Source organism: Oryctolagus cuniculus, chromosome 15, assembly GCF_051225735.1.
Source record: "Oryctolagus cuniculus isolate XC-2025 breed Fujian yellow rabbit chromosome 15, ASM5122573v1, whole genome shotgun sequence".
In the NCBI taxonomy this organism is placed as follows: Eukaryota; Metazoa; Chordata; class Mammalia; order Lagomorpha; family Leporidae; genus Oryctolagus; species Oryctolagus cuniculus.
Window position 1 is genome coordinate 70,556,554 of NC_142881.1, and position 18,055 is coordinate 70,574,608.

An 18,055-nucleotide genomic window follows, 5' to 3' on the forward strand; every position below is an offset into this window, starting at 1 on the left:
GCTTGCCAAGCAAGGGGGTGGCCCGACCAGCCGCGTCTTGGCCTGGTCATTATCTGTAGGGGACACCCTTTCCAAGCGTCGCTCTCTGTAACGCTGTCTTTCAAATACATACATGTTTTTTAAAGAAAGATAAATAGGGGCCGGCGCTGGGTGCAGTGGAATAGGCCACCACCTGTGGCCCTGGCATCCACATATTATAGGCATCCCTGAACTATGACCACTTGACCATGACGGATGTTTTTGATTGCTGTCAATTTTGATTTGTCAGTATATTAAAAATTTTCCATCTATGTTCATCAGAGATATTTGTCTGTAGTTTTTTGTTGTTGTGTTCTTGTCTGGCTTGAGTATCAGGGTAAGGCTGGCCTCCAGGAACGAGTTTAATTTTATGTAAGGTATACAAATTTCATGTATTTCATATATACAGATTTAGGAGCATGGTGATCCTTCCCACCCACGCTCCCATCCTTCTTCCTCCTCCCTCTCCTAGTCCCAATCTTAATTTTTTTTTTTTTTTTTGACAGGCAGAGTGGACAGAGAGAAAGAGAGAAAGGTCTTCTTTTACCGTTGGTTCACCCTCCAATGGCCGCCATAGGTGGCACACCGCGCTGATCCGATGGCAGGAGCCAGGTACTTCTCCTGGTCTCCCATGGGGTGCAGGGCCCAAGCACTTGGGCCATCTTCCACTGCACTCCCTGGCCACAGCAGGGAGCTGGCCTGGAAGAGGGGCAACTGGGACAGAATCCGGTGCCCTGACCGGTACTAGCACCCAGTGTGCCGGCGCACAAGCTGGAGGATTAGTCTAGTGAGCTGCGCCACCAGCCATCGAATCTTAATTTTTACAAAGATTTATTTTCAGTTTACTTTATACTCATTATCCCTACACTAAGTAAAGAGTTCAACAAACTGTAGAGACAAGGGCTGTAAACCATCATTGCATCTGAGTGTCAATTTCACTTCTATAGATTACCTTTTAGGTACTCTTAGTTACCATAGGCAGAGTGACAGAGATGGGAGGCAGGAGAGAGAGAGACAGAGACAACCATTCCATGTTCTGGTGCATTCCCCAAATGCTCACAACAGCTGGGATGGGGCCAGCACCAGGCTGAAGCCACAGTCAGGAAGACTCCATCTGAGTTTCCCGTGTGGAGAAGAGGAACCCAAGTACTTGGACCATCTGCTGCCTCCCAGGCACATTAGCAGGAAGCTGGGTTGGAAGCAGAGCAGCCAGGACTGGAACTCTCCTCTCCCACATGTAAATTCACACGTAGTGCAGCAGTAGAGGGCTGTGCAGTAGCGCCAGAGGAGTGTGATGAGATGTCTGCAGAGCAGGATGGGCATGTGCTGAGTCACAGCAAACACCCGACACTCTCCCAGTGTCATCGGATGGGGAGAACAACATGAAGAAAGCATCGTGCATCAGGAGAATTAGGGTAGTTTTTGGTTGCTAGAAGAAACAATGTGAAATTAAATTTTGTTGCTAGAAGAAACTGTGAAATTGTCCGCAGATCAAAACTCTTCTGATTCCATATTCCACTCAATGCAGGGCTGTCCCTGCCTTTCCAGACAAGAGGTTAATTACCGTGACTGGCAGGTGAGCACAGAGGTGTGGTCAGATAGGGGCATGAGGTCACTCGGGGTGGGGTGGAGGCCTGATCTTCCAGCTCACAAATGTGATCAATTTTTATTTATTTATTTATTTGAAAGTTAGAGTTACACAGAGAGAGGAGAGGCAGAAAGAGAGAGAGAGAGAGAGAGAGAGAGAGAGTGCTTCCATTGCCCGTTTCACTCCCTAATTGGCCACAATGGCCATAGCTGTGCTGATCTGAAGCCAGGAGCCAGAATCTCCCCCAACACCCCACCCCCAGTCTCATCGGGTCCAGGGACCCAAGGACTCGCTCCATCCTCCACTGCCTTCCAAGGCCATAGTAGAGAGCTGGATCGGAAGTGGAGTAGCCAGTTCTGAAACTGGCGCCCATATGGGATACTGCACTCCAGGCCAGGTCCTTAGCCTACTGTGCTACAGCGCTGGCCCCAGGAGGTGGTATTGAGATGTGGGTGGGACCAGGGCGGTTTCTTGCCCAAGGGTATAAAGCTCAAATCATTGTGATGACTGATGATGATGATGCTCAGTAGGTTTCCTGCAGGAATTGGGTATGGAGGACATTCGTTCATAACTGCTTCATGGTTAGGTGAGAGGCGGCACAGAGTAAAAAAGTAATGTTGGCTGTTGTTCTTACTATTGTTGCAGTCTAGTGGATTAAGCATTGAGATGTCTGAGAAAGGGTCAAGCAGGTAGCTAAAGTTGGGTTTGGGAAAATGCACATTCATTGCTGGCGCCACGGCTCACTAGGCTAATCCTCTGCCTGTGGCGCTGGTACTCCAGGTTCTAGTCTGGTTGGAGCACCGGATTCTGTCCCAGTTGCTCCTCTTCCAGTCCAGCTCTCTGCTGTGGCCCTAGTAGAGAGTGGAGGATGGCCAGGAGAAGCGCCTGGCTCCTGGCTTTGGATCGGCGCAGTGCTCTGGCTGTAGTGGCCTTTGTAGGGTGAACCAATGGAAGGAAGACCTTTCTCTGTGTCCCTCTCTCACTGTCTAACTCTGCTTGTCAAAAAAAAAAAAAAAAAAAAAGAAAGAAAGAAAGAAAGAAAGAAAGAGAAAAAGATAAAGAAACTGCAATCTCATTAAGTGGGCATTTGACAGAAAATCATTAGGAAAACTCAGTGTGCTGGAAGTCAGTTTGATGAATCACCAGTTTACAGTTTACCGGATTCACCAAACTGATGGGCTGTGGCTTTAACATGTCAGGTCATGGAAAAAAATGCTACATTAAAAGAAAAAAAGATTTATTAGGGCCAGTGTTGTTCACTAGGTTAAGCTGCTGCTTGCGATACTAGCATCCCATATGGGCATCCATTTGTTTCCCAGTGGTGCCACTTATTGTTAAAGATGTATTTATTTATTTGAAAGGCAGAGAGGCAGAGGCAGAGAGGGAGAGAAAGAGAGGTCTTCCATCCGCTGGTCCTCTCCCCAGATAGCCACAACGGCTGGAACTCCGCTTCTGATCCAGCTCCCTGCTAATGTGCTTGGGAAAGCAGCAGAGGGTGATCCAGTTGCTTGGGCCCCTGTGTTGTACCTGAGTGAGTGTAATCAAAGGAGCACCACACATTGATAAAATTTGATGGTCCTTTATTGCCGGCGGTGGAGAGTGGGCTCATGCCCAAAAGAACTCTCGACCCTGAAGCCCAAAGCAACAGGGTTTATAAAGGCAAAAACTGCAAAATTGGGATGGGAATACATGGTTGCTAGGATCGGGGGGAATACATGGTTATGGGGGTCAAGCTGACCTAAAACCGATGCGAAACGAGTATCAATTATAATCTTGACAATGCCAGTTGCAATCTTAACAATTTCAATTATAATCTTGACATTAATCCAGGTATTCATTTTAATCATATGTAGGGCATAGACAAATTACATTTTTATCATTAACCCAGGTGCAGCCTATCCACTTCCAAGCTTGAGCGATCATGCTAGGGGGTTTCTATGCTCTGCCAGTGTGATGTAGTGGACTGCTATTGTTCAACTGTTTTAGACCATAGTTTCAGAGCAGAGCCTCACGGTGTGTGTGTGGGGGGGGGCACCTTCCCAGAATGGAGTCTCAGGTTCCCCAAAATGGAATCCGTACTGTCAAGGTGTTACTTCACCTGCACCCACATGGGATACCTGGATGAAGCTCCTGGCTTCTGCCTGGCCCAGGCTTGGCTGTTGCAGCCTTTTAGGAGTAAACCAGCAGATGGAAGATCTGTCTTTCCCTCTCTCTATGTAAGTCTACCTTTCAAATAATAATAAAGATTTATTTATTTATTTGAAGGCAGAGTTACAGAGACAAAGTGGGGGGAAGGGAGAGATATGGAGGTCGAGATCTTTCATCTACCAGTGCATGCCCCAAATGGGCACAATGGCCAGAGCTGAGCCAGGCTGAAGCCAGGAGCTTCTTCTAGTATCCTAAGTGGGTGCAGAGGCCCAAAGCCTTGGGCCTTCTTGCACTGCATTCCAGGCACATTAATAGGGAGCTGAATCAGAAGTGGAGCAGCCAGGAATCAAATTGATGTCCATGTGGGATGCTGGCATTGCAGACAGCAGCAGCCTAACCCACTGCACCCAACTCTGGCCCTGAAAATGCTACATTTTGAACAGGTAAACCACGAACTGAACATAGGTTTGGACTTTAAGTTAAACTGTTGACATCACAGAAACAATGGGGGAAATGAATATATAAGTCATTGATCCCAAAAGTGAAAAAAATTCCAAACTTCTGGGAAATAATAATAATAAAAAGTCCAGAGAAAAGACATTTAGGAAACACAAGTCCACTCTGTAGAGCACCAGAATCTCAAGTTCATTTGTTACCGCACTTTGTTTTATTCTTTTTTTTTTTTTTTTTTTTTTTTTTTTTTTTTTTTTTACAGGCAGAGTGGACAGTGAGAGAGAGAGACAGAGAGAAAGGTCTTCCTTTGCCATTGATTCACCCTCCAATGGCCGCCGCGGCTGGCTCGCTGTGGCCAGCGCACTGCGCTGATCCGATGGCGGGAGCCAGGAGCCAGGTGCTTCTCCTGGTCTCCCATGGGGTGCAGGGCCCAAGCACCTTGGGCCATCCTCCACTGCACTCCCTGGCCACAGCAGAGAGCTGGCCTGGAAGAGGGGCAACCGGGACAGAATCCGGGGCCCCGACCGGGACTAGAACCCGGTGTGCCGGCGCCACAAGGCGGAGGATTAGCCTAGTGAGCCGCGGCGCCAGCTATTCTTTTTTAAACTGATGATCTTTATCAAAATTGTCATGCTGATAACTTGATTGTGGTCAAAGCATTTTCTTCCAGCATCACTGGGAACTCTTCCTGTAGCACTTGAAACAGGTGTCAGGCTGGCAGGACAGAGTTTTTCAGTTCTCAGACATGTACAAGCCTGGTGGGAGCTCACAGTTGGCCAGTGGGGATTCTCCAAGGCCAAGCTGAACGGGAGTGGGAGCCAGGTCATAGAGCTGCCAGGAGTTCCCCCAAGTTCTGGCTTTTCCTTGTAGGTGATAATTGGGAGGCATGTGTTTCTAAAGTTCACCTGAATACTGATTTCAAGGACTATGTTTGTGCTGGTCACACCTACACGGCAGGGCTCAATACACAGGATTGGGTGTGTGTTGGTGTCATAGGCAGGCATATAGGATAAGCTGTGGCTTAGCAGGTTATCGCCCTAGCCTGAAGCACTGACATCCCATATGGGTTCCAGTTTGAGAACTGGCTGCTCCACTTCTGATCCAGCTCTCTGCTGTGGGCTGGGAAAGCAGTGGAGGATGGCCCATGTCCTTGGGCCCTGCATAAGTGTGGGAGACCTGTAGGAAGCTCCTGGCTCCTGGCTTTGGATCTGCGCAGTTCCGGCCATTGCAGCCATCTGAGGAGTGAACCAACAGAGGCAAGATCTCTTTCTCTCTCTCTCTCTGGCTTTCAAATAAATAAATCACATTTTAAAGGTTTTATTTATTTATTTGAGAGATAGAGTTACAGAGAGAGAGAGGGAGAGACAGAGAGAAAAGTCTTCCATCTGCTGGTTTCCTCCCCAAATGGCTGAAACAGTAAGAGCTGGGCCAATCCAAAGCCAGGAGCCTGGAGCTTCTTCCTGGTCTCCCATGCGGGTGCTGGGGCCCCAGCACTTGGGTCATCTTCCACTGCTTTCCCAGGCCACAGCACAGAGCCAGATCTGAAGAGAAGCAGCTGGGACTGGAACTGGGATGCTGGTGATGCAGGTAGAGGCTCAGCCTACTATGCCCCAGCAACGCCTGTAAATCTTAACAAAGCAAGGTCAATGCACTACTCCGTGAACATCCCCCGAAGTCAAGGTCCACAGGAAAAATATGTAAACTCTCCTGAGTTGTTCAGGTAGAAAAAGAGAGATTGTGCAATAGAGGTTGATGATTTAGAAGGTGAACCCTAAGATTGGGCAGTGTGGGAGCTGGTATGTTGACCTTTGCCAGTGATGTCTAAATAATGGCATGAGAATAGAAGTGACTGCCTGGAGTTGGGGAGAGCATAAAAGCAAGTGAATTCACCTGGTCAAAATATTCTTTGAAACAAGTTTGATGGAAGAGGGAAAGGCACCATCTAGTGGAAATTCACGGTGCTGAGGTAATGAACTTTGAATTACATGAAAAAAAAAAAAAAAAAAAAAAGCCAGGGAAACCGGGCTAGGTCCAACTTAATTTTTTTAAAGATTTAGTTATTTATTTGAAAGTCAGAGCTACACGGAGAGAGAAGAAGGGGGGAAGAGAGAGAGATCTTCCATCCTCTGGTTCACTCCCCAACTGGCCGCAATGGCTGGAGCTGCACTGATCTGAAGCCAGGAGCCAGGAGCTTCTTCCAGGCCTCCCATGCGGTGCAGGGACCCAAGCACTTGGGCCATCCTCTACTGCTTTCCCAGGCTGTAGCAGAGAGCTGGGTCAGAAGTGGAGCAGCCTGGACATGAACCAGTGTCCATATGGGATGCCGGCACGGCAGGCGGCAGCTCTCCCCACTATGCCACAGCATCGGCTCCCCAACTTAATTTTAGTTTGTTTTCTCTCAGCCCTAGTCTCCTTTCAGATGTCCAGTTCTCAAACTATTCTATGGAGGTTTTGGCTGTTTTGAATGAATTATTTCAATGATTTAATTACTGTATGATGTTAGACTTATATTGACTTTTTAAGATTTCTTTTATTTGAAAGAGCTACAGAGAGAGAGAGAGAGAGAGAGAGAGAGAGAGAGAGAGAGAGAGAGAATCTTCTTCCCAGATGGCTGCAACAGGCAAGGCTGGGCCAGGCCAAAGCCAGGAGCCTGGAGCTTCTTCTGAGTCTCCCATGTGGGTGGCAGTGTCCCAAGCCCTTGGGCCATCTTCCATTGCTTTCCCAAGCCATTAGCAGGGAGCTGCATGGGAAGTGCAGCAGCCAGGACATGAGCCAGCACCCGTGTGGGATGCTGCCATACCCACTATACCTTAATGCTGGCCCCTTATGCTGACTTCTGAAAACCATTTATTTTTGTGTACCTGAGAGGCTGAGTGAGAGAGAGCAAGAGAGAGAGAAACCTTCTGTTTGCTGGTTCACTCCCCAAATGTCTACAACAGCCAAAGCTGGGTCAGGCTGAAGCCAGGAACCTAGAAATGCATCCAGGTCTCCCAGTGTAGGCTATAGGGCCCATGCACCTGAGCCATCACCTGCTGGTTCCCCGGCTACTTTGGTGTGAAGCCGGATTGGGAGCAGAGTAACTGGGACTGGAACCCACACTCTGCTATGGGCTGGGGGCATCCTACATGGCAGCTTAACAAGCTTTGCCACAATGCCTGCAGTCTTATATTCTTTAACGTCCTCATTCGCTGTGAGTCTCTGGCCTCAGCAGCCTCCAAACTCTCAGTTATCAGTTATCATTTGGCCAGGGCTAAATGAGAAAATTAGTTCCCATGGGTGTTCAGTGACTGGAGATACAAATGGAGATTTTGGAAATCCTGTTGTGCCTAGGGGGAGCTGTGTGTAGGGTGTGGCAGGGGCTGGAGAAGGGCTGGGTCTAAGGCGTGCCTAGGGTGGCCATCCCAGGTTTATATTAAATGAATACTGTGCCAGCCTCCCTCACTTCACTGCCCAAGAAGACGGTCTCAGGAGGGCTCCCAGACATGGCTACCAATGGTGAGTTTCCATGTGCGGCTTTCGGCAAGGCCGGGTTCTCGCTGTCCTGGTGTTCTGTGGGGGTTTGGGCTTTCGTCTTTCAGAAGTGCAGGCTCGTGGTCCAGGGGCCACTAGTGTCACAGGTGTCATTGTCTCTGGCTACCGCCTGGCTGAATGCAAGGGTAGGATTTCCCAAAGGCTCAGGTGTTTAAAAATTAACCCAACTTGGGGTTGCCTTAAAAAGTTTTCTGCATTTTAAAGATGTACCTGGAAGTAGTTTAGGTAGAACAGTGTCTTGGGTTCCCTTCAGAATGAAGGGGTGGGAGATGTGGGGAAAGATGGGAAGGGTAGGGGGAGGAAACAGCCTTGGTGGTGTAATGCTGGAGCAGGGAACTTCACAGTGTCAGTGGAATAGTGGAATTCAGAAATGTTTTGGTGCAAACAAACTTTGAAACCAAGAATAGGTGTTTCATGATATTCGTTTCTCTGAGGACTTCTATTGGAGCCAAGTTAGATTCTTCAGTCAGCACCGGCCGTTGTGGCCATTTGGGGAATGAACCAATGGACGGAAGACCTTTCTCTCTGTCTCTCTCTCACTGAGTAACTCTGCTTGTCAAAAAATAAAATAAAATAAAATAAAATAAAATAAAATAAAATAAAATAAAATAAAAGCTGGAGTTCTGAAGTCTTGGGTTCTGGCCCTGACTTCTTTCTCTAAACAAGCACTGGGTGAGAGAAGTCCTGGGTCAGCGCCAGTCTGTCTGGCAGCTTGTGAGTGTGACATCTCAGTCAACTCGCAGAGGCCTCCCAGCTCTAGGAGGTCTTCAGAAAATCCTTGGAAAGTGCCCATGGTGCAGGGGGAGCCCTCTCAGCTCCTCACTCTGTCCTGGAGGCAAAATCCAAGGCCCCAGAACAATGGTGCCCTTAGGGTGTGAAGCCCTTCCAGAAGCTGCTCTGGACCACAGGGGAGGGAGGGGCCTCCCAGGTGAAGATTGTGGGCTCAGCTGCCAGTTTTACTGCTGAGATTTTATTTAAACAAACAAATTTGATTTCAAACAAAACAACAACCAGTGTGTTTTTAAAATGTGTGTTAAAGGTATACAAATTGCTGGTCAGAAATACTGGGAACTTTTCCTGTGGAGTTCTAGTGAGTGGCCGGGCTGGGGGTAGGGACCAGATACCCTGGAGCACCTCAGCGATAGATGCTCCCCAGGGAAGTTTTGCTGGGAGCAGAAAGCACTCTTATCCCCTCTTTGCCTGTTCTGAAGGAAAGAGTTCCAACCAACAGTGTGTTCTCTGTTTGAATTTGGGTTTATACAAAATGCTTTACACCAATTATTCATATAATCAATATGTTTAAAAACATTTATTTATATTTATTTGAAAGGGATAGTTACAGAGAGATAGAGAGAGGGATCTTCCATCTACTGGTTCACTCCCCAAATGGCAGCAAACGGCCAGGGTTGGGCCAGGCTGAAGCCAGGAGCTTCTTCCCGGCCTCCCACATGGTGCAGGGGCCCAAGCACTCGGGTCATCCTCTGCTGCTTTCCCAGGGCTAAGCAGGGAGCTGGATGGGAAGTGGAGCAACTGGGACTTGAGCTGGCACCCATATGGCATGCTGGCACTGGAGGCAGAGGCTTAACTTGCCATGAAACAACACCAGCCCTGAATGTATAATTTTTTTTTTTTTCCTGGACAGGCTGAGTTAGTGAGAGAGAAACAGAGAGAAAGGTCTTCCTTTTCCTTTGGTTCACCCCCAAAATGGGCGCTGCGGCCATCGCGCTGTGCCAATCCGAAGCCAGGAGCCAGGTGCTTCCTCCTGGTCTCCCATGTGGGTGCAGGGCCCAAGCACTTGGGACATCCTCACTGCCTTCCTGGGCCACAGCAGAGAGCTGGACTGGAAGATGGGCAATGGGGACAGAATCCGGTGCCCCAACTGGGACTAGAACCTGGGGTGCCGGCTCTGCAGGTGGAGGATTAGCCAAGTGAGCCTTGGGCCCCGGCCCTATAATACTTTTAAAAAAATCTTTGGGGGGGGGGGCTGGCGCTGTGGCATAGTGGGTTAATGCTCTATCCTGAAGCATCGGTATCCCATATGGGTGCCATTTTGAGAACTGGCTGCTCCACGTCCAATCCAGCTCTCTGCTATGGCCTGGGAAAGCAGTGAAAGATGGCCCAAGTCCTTGGGCCCCTGCACCCACGTGGGAGACCTGGAAGAAGCTCCAGGCTCCTGGCTTGGGATCAGCACAGCTCAGGCATTGCAGCCAATTGGGGAGTGACCATCAGATGGAAGACCTCTCTCTCTCTCTGCTTCTCCTCTCTCTGTGTAACTCTGACTTTCAAATAAATAAATGTATTTAAAAAAACCCACATAGCTCCATTTCACTGCCAAATGCTTAAGATACTTCTTAAAATTTTATTTGAAGGTTTATTTTATTTATTTGAAAGGCAGAATTACAGAGAGGCAGACAAACAGAGAGGGAGAGAAAGAGAATAGGGAGAGGGTCCTTCCATCTGCTGGTTCACTACCCAGTTGTCTGCAATGACCAGAGCTGTGCCAACCTGAAGCCAGGAGCTCCTTCCAGATCTCCCATGTGGGTGCAGGGGCCCAAGGACTTGGGCCATCATCTGCTTTCCCAGGCTGTGGCAGAGAGCTGGATCAGAACCAGTGTCCATATGGGATGCCAGCACTGCAGGCAGCAGCTTTACCTGCTACTCCACAGTGCCAGCCCAATCCAGCACTTCTTACTGGCACCTCTCTGTCGCGCTGTCCCCCACAGTCCTGCTCTAGTAGCTACTTGGTGTGCAGGTGTGCTCTGGGAGCAGAGGCTAGAGAAAGCTGAAGGAAGGGGAGTCGAGGAGAACAGCAACGGGCTTTCGGGGTTTGTGTATTTGGAGGTTTGGTGGCTGACTTTCTGACCCTTTCCTCAGCTCTGCTCTCGCTCTCCCCCCTTCTCTCTCCCTCTCTCCCTCTCCCCCCTCTCCCTCCTCTCTCTCCCTCTCTCCCCATCTCCTTATCTCTCCTTCTTCTCTCCCCTGCCCCCTCTTTCCCTCTCTCCCTCTCTGTCTCTCTCCACACCTGCTCATTAGCGATGTCCACACTATATTTTGAATGTCACAGTTTCTGTGATGAAGTGTCTCCGGTTTTGCCTTAGGTAGTCTATAGTATGTTCAGATTGACCTTTTTAAAAAGATTTATTTAAAAGACAGAGTGACAGAGAGAGACACACACAGAGAACTGCCATCTTCTGGTTCACTCCCCAAATGGCTGCAATGGCCAGGGCTGGGCCAGGCAGAAGCCAGGAGCATGGAACTCCATCTGGGTCTCCCACATGGGTGGTGGGGGCCCAAGCACTTGGCCAGTTTTCCACTGCTTTCCCAGGGGCTTCAGCGGGGGGCTGGACTGGTAGAGCAGATGGACTCAAATCATTGCTCATATGGGATGCTGATGTCCTCAGGGGTAACTTAACATACTGCAGCCCAACCCCCGGCAGCTAGGTTATACCCTTTGAAGCAGACATATGAAGGTTGTTAATTCGGTTTGCAGTCCTTGTAAGTTTTTTCACTTAAATTCTGATTTAAGAAAAACAGGATTGCCTCATGTCAGTTCTTCTGGTGGCCTCTGCAGTAGAGAACTGTGCCAACGTTGGTTTGTCTGTAAGGTCTGCTCCCCTTCCAGCATCCGGGAGATGAGCACACACCAGAGGACAGGTTTAGACCCTCAGTGCTTTCCTCCTGCTGGCATGTCTGACACGGGTGAAGGAAAAATGACCTGTAGACTTGGTGTTAAATCTTTAAGTGCCATTTAGTTGATTGACACAGTGGAGGGTATGGCCACTTTCGACTTCATTGCATTGAGCAAAAAAGCCCACGCAGTGATAACAAGCAATAGGGGTACCAGACCTATCTTTGTCAATCCGTGTTAGTCCTTTGACACTTTGCCCCCATATATTTAAATTATTGTTTACCAGATTGTCGTCAGCTGGTTTATTTACATTGCCTCAATTACTAGTGTGGCTGAGTGTTTTCCCACCATCTCTGTCTTTGTAGTATATCAATTTTCACTAAAGAAAACCTTCTTCACTCCTGTTACCTTTATGACCTAAATACTATCATCTTCTCACCATAAGTTTCAAAAGATATGCCCACAGTCCATTATTCATTTTATTATGACTAGGTAAGAGGGAAGGTATCACCTTTCTAAAATTTTATTCTCTCACAGAGGTCTTTTGTTTTTCTGGATCTTGCTAATATTCTTGTGTTTTCTCTCTCTGTATTTTTCAGGAGATGGCCATGACAACATAGAAACACAGCATGGAAGAAGAAAAGGAAAAGCACGCCATAAATTTACACCTGAGGAACTGCACATACTGAATCAATCATTTGCAGAGAGTCCTTATCCCGACTATACGACCAAGGAGGAACTGGTCAAAAAACTCCATTGTTCGTTTTACACAATCGAGGTACATAAACTACGTAGATATTTACATGAATATGTCTTTGTGGACAATAATAAAAAATCAACTAATTATGAAAAAGTATAACAGCATTTCATCACTTAAGACAGCGTTGACATTTGGTCCCATTTCTTCTTCATCACATTGTGGATGTGACTATATTAAAGTATAGTGTGTGTTATTTTTGAAAAAGATTTATTTATTTGAAAGTCAGATTTACACACAGAGAGAGAAGGAGAGGCAGAGAGAGAGAAGGAGAGGCAGAGAGAGAGAAGGAGAGGCAGAGAGAGAGAGCAAGGTCTCCCATCTGCTGGTTCACTCCCCCCCTGGCCTCAACAGCCGGAGCTATGTTGATCCAAAGCCAGGATCCAGGAGCTTCTTCTGGGTCTCTCATGTGGGTACAGGGGCCCAAGCACTTGGGCCATCTTCCACTGCTTTCCCAGGCCATAGCAGAGAGCTGGATTGGAATGGAGCAGCCAGGACTTGAACTGGTGCCCATATGGAATGCCAGTTCTGCAGGTGGCAGCTTTACCTACTATGCCACAGCGCTGACCCCAATTACTCTCATTTTACAAAGGAGAAAAAGTAAAGAGTAGAGGTTCCACAAAACACTTAGGGTAAGGTATGAAGTAATACTGCTAAGTTATGGCAGACGCTTGTTTGTTTTGGGTATGGCCTTTGAAGAAAATGACATTTAGAATATGATTTAGAATATGTTGAATTAGGAATTCATTCTGGAAAAGCAGTTGGAGTAAAATAAGCAAGCTAAGGGAATGTATTTTAAGAACAGCTGCTTCACGTCTAAATGCAGAGGGTGCAAATAGGTTGGTAGAAGATTTGGAAAAGTAGGGATTTGCTCATACATAAGGGCCCGTGCCTCCTGTGAAGGCAGATGGGAATCTGGAATTGTGCACGATTGCATGATTTTAATTATTATAAATGTATATTTATATATACATTTACATATCATATTTACTGTAAATGCATTCTCATATTATAAATATAATAACACAGGAAGCCCCAGGAAAGCATGCTTGCATTTTTCATGTCTTACTCAAGGTCACGAAGCAAATCAGTGATGACGCTGATCCTAAGATGAACTACAAAATTCTCCTACATTGGGGAATATATAGACTTGAAAGTAATTTCTGTTTCGTTTCTTTTTTAGAACTGGTTCCAAAATAAAAGAGCCAGACTAGCAGCCAAGAAGAGACGCAAAGTGCTTGAAGCCAGGATGCCATATGCACTCCCTGTCCAAGGTCCCCCAGGTGTAAGCCTGCAGAATTCCCAGGAGTGGTCTCCCAACGCTGCCCAGGCATCTGTGCTGGGCGGAGCTCTCTACACTGCTCCACATGCCCAGGAGCGGACTCTCAACGCTGCCCAGGCATCTGTGCTGGGCGGAGGTGTCTACTCCACTCCACCCACATGGGAGGTTCCCAGCCCGCTCTACGGCTCCTGGGATTCTGGGGTTCGAGGTGCTCAAGAGGCACCGAGCTATGCTCTGGAGAATCAAGGGAACGTAGGAGGTGGATCTTTTCCCCGTGGCGTTCCAGGAGCAAGGTTTATTCATCCTTTTTCATCTGCACCGTATTTTGGGAGGTCCAGGTCAGAGATGAGGGTCATGCAGCCTGATTGGCCTTCCCTGCTACCCGGTGTTCCCAGTGCTCAGGGAGCGATGCAACAGCTGCAGGAGCAGAAGAGCTCTCTTCGTTACCCACCATGTGAAGAGTGGCAGCAGAATGGCTGGGGAACGCACCCTCAGCAGCCCCAGCAGCCTCCGGATTACTGGCAGGAGCTGCCCTCCCAGGACCAGTTTCCAATGCAGCAGAATCACAACAGCGCAGAGAACAGGGTGCCTTTTCCTCTGTCCCAGCAGCAGCCTGGAGATCGTCAAGGTGATGGAGAGCTCATGTTCTTGCAGGTGTTGAGCACAGCTCTGCGGGTACTCAGTTCTCCAACAGAACCTCACGAGCAAGATACGCAGCAAGAAGGTGCCCGAGATGCCCAGTTCTGAAATCCAGGACATTTTGAAAGAGGAACACACCGGTGCCAACTTCTGGGACTAGAAATGTGGCTGCAGGAAATGGCGTTGGGCTTTTGAGTCAGCAGATGCCTGTGATACTACAATTGTGTACCTGGGAGTCGAAGGTTCTTGAAAGAAAGGAACTAGCTCATAGTGTACATCCTTTGTGTGTGTGGCTGGTTAGGGTTGTGAACGTATTTTCTATCATGTTGGCATTTATATTCTTGAAGGACATTTTGTACTGGTAGTTATTGTAGGGGTTTGTGTCATGTTAAACTAGGATTATAGGAGTTAGTTATGCTACCTTTCTTACTATTTTCTATAATTTTGTACAACACTACACTTAGCCCTTCATTAAACGTTTGGATTTTACAATGACGGCTCTGATAGATTCATTAGAGGGAGATTTTGCCTCCTGATCTCATTATCGTTGATTAGAAACTATCATTTCTCCTTGAGTAACTTTTGAGATTATGATTTCTAATACTAAGTTCATTTCATCTAGGGATTTCAATTTACTGCTATAAATTATCTGAAGTACCATTAGGGCTTTCATTCGTAGAGTATTTGTGTATGTAAAATGTGTTATTTTCAAGTTTTAGATTCACATCTTCTAATCTTGGTGTTTAATTGCCAGCTATTTGTCCCTTGGAAGAAAAGTTTGGAGAAAGACCCAGGTTGCATGGACTCCTTTAAATTTCACCATGGGTGCGGTCCCTCGTTCTGAGCAGTGTATGTTGCTGCCTCCAGGGAGGGAGGGAAATGTGAAAAAACAGCTCTCCCCGGGCCGGCGCTGTGGCGAAACGGGTTAACACTCTGGCCTGAGTGCCGGCATCCCATATGGGCACCGGTTTAAAACCCGGCTGCTCCACTTCCAATCCAGCTCTCTGCTACGGCCTGGGAAATCAGAAGATGGCCCTTGTCTTTGGGCCCCTGCACCTATATGGGAGACACAGAAGAAACTCCTTGCTCCCAGCTTTAGATCTGCACAGTTCCAGCCGTTGCAGCCAACTGGGGAGTGAACCACCAGATGGAAGTCCTCTCTCTCTCTCTCTGACTTTCCTCTCTGTGAAACTCTGACTTTCAAATAAATAAATAAATATGAAAAAAAAGCGACATGTCTCCAGAGTCCGGTGCTGTGGTGTAGCGGGTAAAGCTACTACCCCATATGGTTGCCAGTTCAAGTCTCGGCTGTTCCACTTCTGATCTAGCTCCCAGCTAATGCACCTGGGAGTGTGGTGGAAGATGGTCCAAGTCCTTGGGCCCCTACACCTATGTGTGAGACGCGGAAGAAGCGCCTCATCCTGGTACAGGTCCAGCCATTGCGGCCTTTTGGGGGAGTGAACCAGTGGTTGGAAGACTTCTGTCTGCCTGTCTGTCTGTCATTCTGCCTTTCAAATAAATACATCTTTAAAAAAAAATCTGTAACTCAGAGAGTAGGATTTAGACAACAGGCAGGGGCATGGGCAGGGGCACAGCATCTAACAATTTATTCTCTTGGCTTGTTTTCCCAAGAATATTCCAAGAAGGGTGATCTTGCATGCTGTACCCCCAGGGATTGGGCCTCACAGCAAGGAGAGCTGCAAGAGCCCAGCAGCAGTTGGGTTTTGAACACACGATGCGTGCTGCTGTGGGTTGCTTGAGCAGGTAGGGCCCTCTTGCTTCTCTTTTTCCTCTATCCCAGCCACTCCCTCACTCTACAATCCCTCAAAAATGGCTTCTCACAGAGGCAGTAGTTTTAGGGAGCTGTACTTTCCAATCTCCTTGTCACAATAAAGCTCTCCTTTGAACTGCCGTGTGAGACCGATCATTTGTTGACTCCCCAGGCAAATGGACCCCTTTTGTCTGATATATGGAGGGGCAGGGGAGCTGCTCTAGGACTTGATGAGAAGTGTCCACTCCAAGCTAGAGGGGTGGGCATGCGGCCATATTTGTCCTGTAGTTTGGGGCCTTCTCAATACACAGTTGCTCCCTACGCCCAGAACCCTGGAAAGCCAGCCAGTCATTTCCTGCGACCTCTTTCAAAGCAGGACTGGGGACTGGAAGTATGCAAGTGTGTCATGTCCAGTCCTGGTCACTTGGTTGTCAGGCACCACCCAGTGACCGCATGTGGCAGCGGGCACCCAGTCTCTGGCTCTAGCACCTTGCATCTGAAACTGTGCAGAGAAAAGCCCAAGCATTGTTTCTGGTGGGAACTGGGACTTTGTGTCTGGCTACTACAGACCTTCACTCTGTCTGGTGTGTGGAGGCTCCAAGGGGCCCACTGTGCAGTGCGGCACAGTGCAATACTTCCAGCAGGGAGCCAGAATCAGGAACAGCAGGGTGACAGGTGTCAGGGCAGCTGCGGTGTTGACCTGCTGGGGGATTGGGGCAGTTTCTGGTCAGCTCTGTGCCTCCCCTTTAAGGTCTTTGATGTTCCTCTGCGACCTCTGCTGGCCGGTGGTTGTACTGCAGAATTTTCAGGTGACATAGTGTACCTTAGAAATGCATTATTCATTGACTCAGGTGAGATGTGGTCAAAATCAACTCCTAGAGGACATTTCGAAGGTATTTTTAAGTGCTCCGTCTCCACCGAGGTCCCCCTTAGCTTGGTGAGCCTGGTTGTCCAATCGCCACCACAGTGGATTCACAGCAGCCACAGACATGCTGATGGTTTCCTCAACACAGACTGTGTGATCCAGACCCACAGGAGAGTCTGGGTGGGGGTGGGGGGCACATCTTCCTCTTTGCATGCCCTTCCTACAATGTCCCAAAGTCACACTGAGCCCCATCGAAGCATAGGGCATGGACGATGTGGGGCCACCTCAGGGCTCAGCTCCTGGTCCTCCAGTGGAAAGTGGTTCCTGAGAAGACTTGGCCACTGCCACCCATCCTCAAGGCCACCCCACCTGAGCCGTGTGCCAGAGTGGACCCTGGGTTCGAGTCCCAGCTGCTCCACTTCTGATCCCGCTCCCTCCTAATACGCCTGAGAAAACAGCAGAGGAGGGCCCCTGCATCCTTGTGGGAGACCCGGAAGAAGCTCCTGGCTCTTGGCTTCAGCCTGGCCCAGCACCGGTCATTGCTGCCACTTGGAGAGTGAGCCAGTGGATGGAAGACTTCTTCCTCTGTCTCTGCCTCTGTTGTAACTCTGCTTTTCAAAAAAAGAGAATAAATATTTTTTAAAACCACCTTTCTTTGGACTTTCCATGGACTTGGGCCATCTTCATCTGCTTTTCCAGGCCACAGCAGAGAGCTGGGTCGGAAGTGGAGTATCTGAGACTTGAACCGGCTGCCATATGAGATGTCAGCACTGCAGCCAGAGACTTTACCCGCTATGCCACAGTGCCCTTCCCTCCCACCCCACCCCCCTCCCCCATTCATTTTCCAACAACACTGTGAGTTGCCATTGCTAACCCACTCAAGGCGACAAGTCAGTGAGGGAGTAGAAGGTTGCCTGTCTGAGCTGAGCCAACCACCTCCTGTTACAGAGAAGGTGAAGGAGTCCAAGAAGGCAAAAGTCCTGCCTGGAGGGAGCACTCATTGGGTCCTTGGGGATGGAACACACAGCCTCAGTGAGGACTGTCCATGCTGGCCGCTGTTTCAATGGCAGTGCCCAAGAAAAGGCAGAATGGAGGATGGCATGGGGGCCGTGAGAACGAGGACATTGTGGTCAACCCACATGAGAGTCCCAGTGCTCTCCGAGGCTGGACCGTGTGCCCATCTTGTCTCCAAACCACTTTGAGCATCTGGCTGCTTTGAGCTCCATAGCAGGAAGTGGGAGGGGTAAGGAGTGGCTGCTTCTGACCTTCAGGAGCTGGGCCATGCCCTATACCGTGTCCTAGAGCCGAAATCATGTCCTTTCCTCTCTGTTCTTCTCCCCAGGCCATGCTGCTCCTCCTCCTGACTCCACTGTTC

General features: G+C 48.6%; 2 protein-coding genes across 2 annotated transcripts in view; one reads left to right on the forward strand and one right to left on the reverse strand.

Annotated features, from left to right (window-relative positions):
• Window positions 1-18,055, reverse strand: part of LOC127482741 (transmembrane protein 254) — a 70,155-nt gene that overhangs the window by 9,964 nt on the left and 42,136 nt on the right. The window lies entirely within an intron of this gene.
• On the forward strand, window positions 7,376-17,286 carry LOC149122057 (cytoplasmic polyadenylated homeobox-like protein 2). Its single transcript, XM_089313547.1, has 3 exons — window positions 7,376-7,702; window positions 11,966-12,144; window positions 13,307-17,286. The coding sequence occupies exons 1-3, from the start codon at window positions 7,624-7,626 to the stop codon at window positions 14,150-14,152; spliced, it is 1,104 nt and encodes a 367-aa protein (XP_089169673.1). The 5' UTR covers window positions 7,376-7,623; the 3' UTR covers window positions 14,153-17,286.

Bases quoted from the DNA above. Each gene is read 5' to 3' on its own strand.
- LOC149122057 (XM_089313547.1), top strand. From the start codon at position 7,624: ATGAATACTGTGCCAGCCTCCCTCACTTCACTGCCCAAGAAGACGGTC. The intron at 7,703-11,965 runs GTGAGTTTCCAT...TGTATTTTTCAG, and splicing joins CCCAGACATGGCTACCAATG to GAGATGGCCATGACAACATA. The intron at 12,145-13,306 runs GTACATAAACTA...TTTCTTTTTTAG, and splicing joins GTTCGTTTTACACAATCGAG to AACTGGTTCCAAAATAAAAG.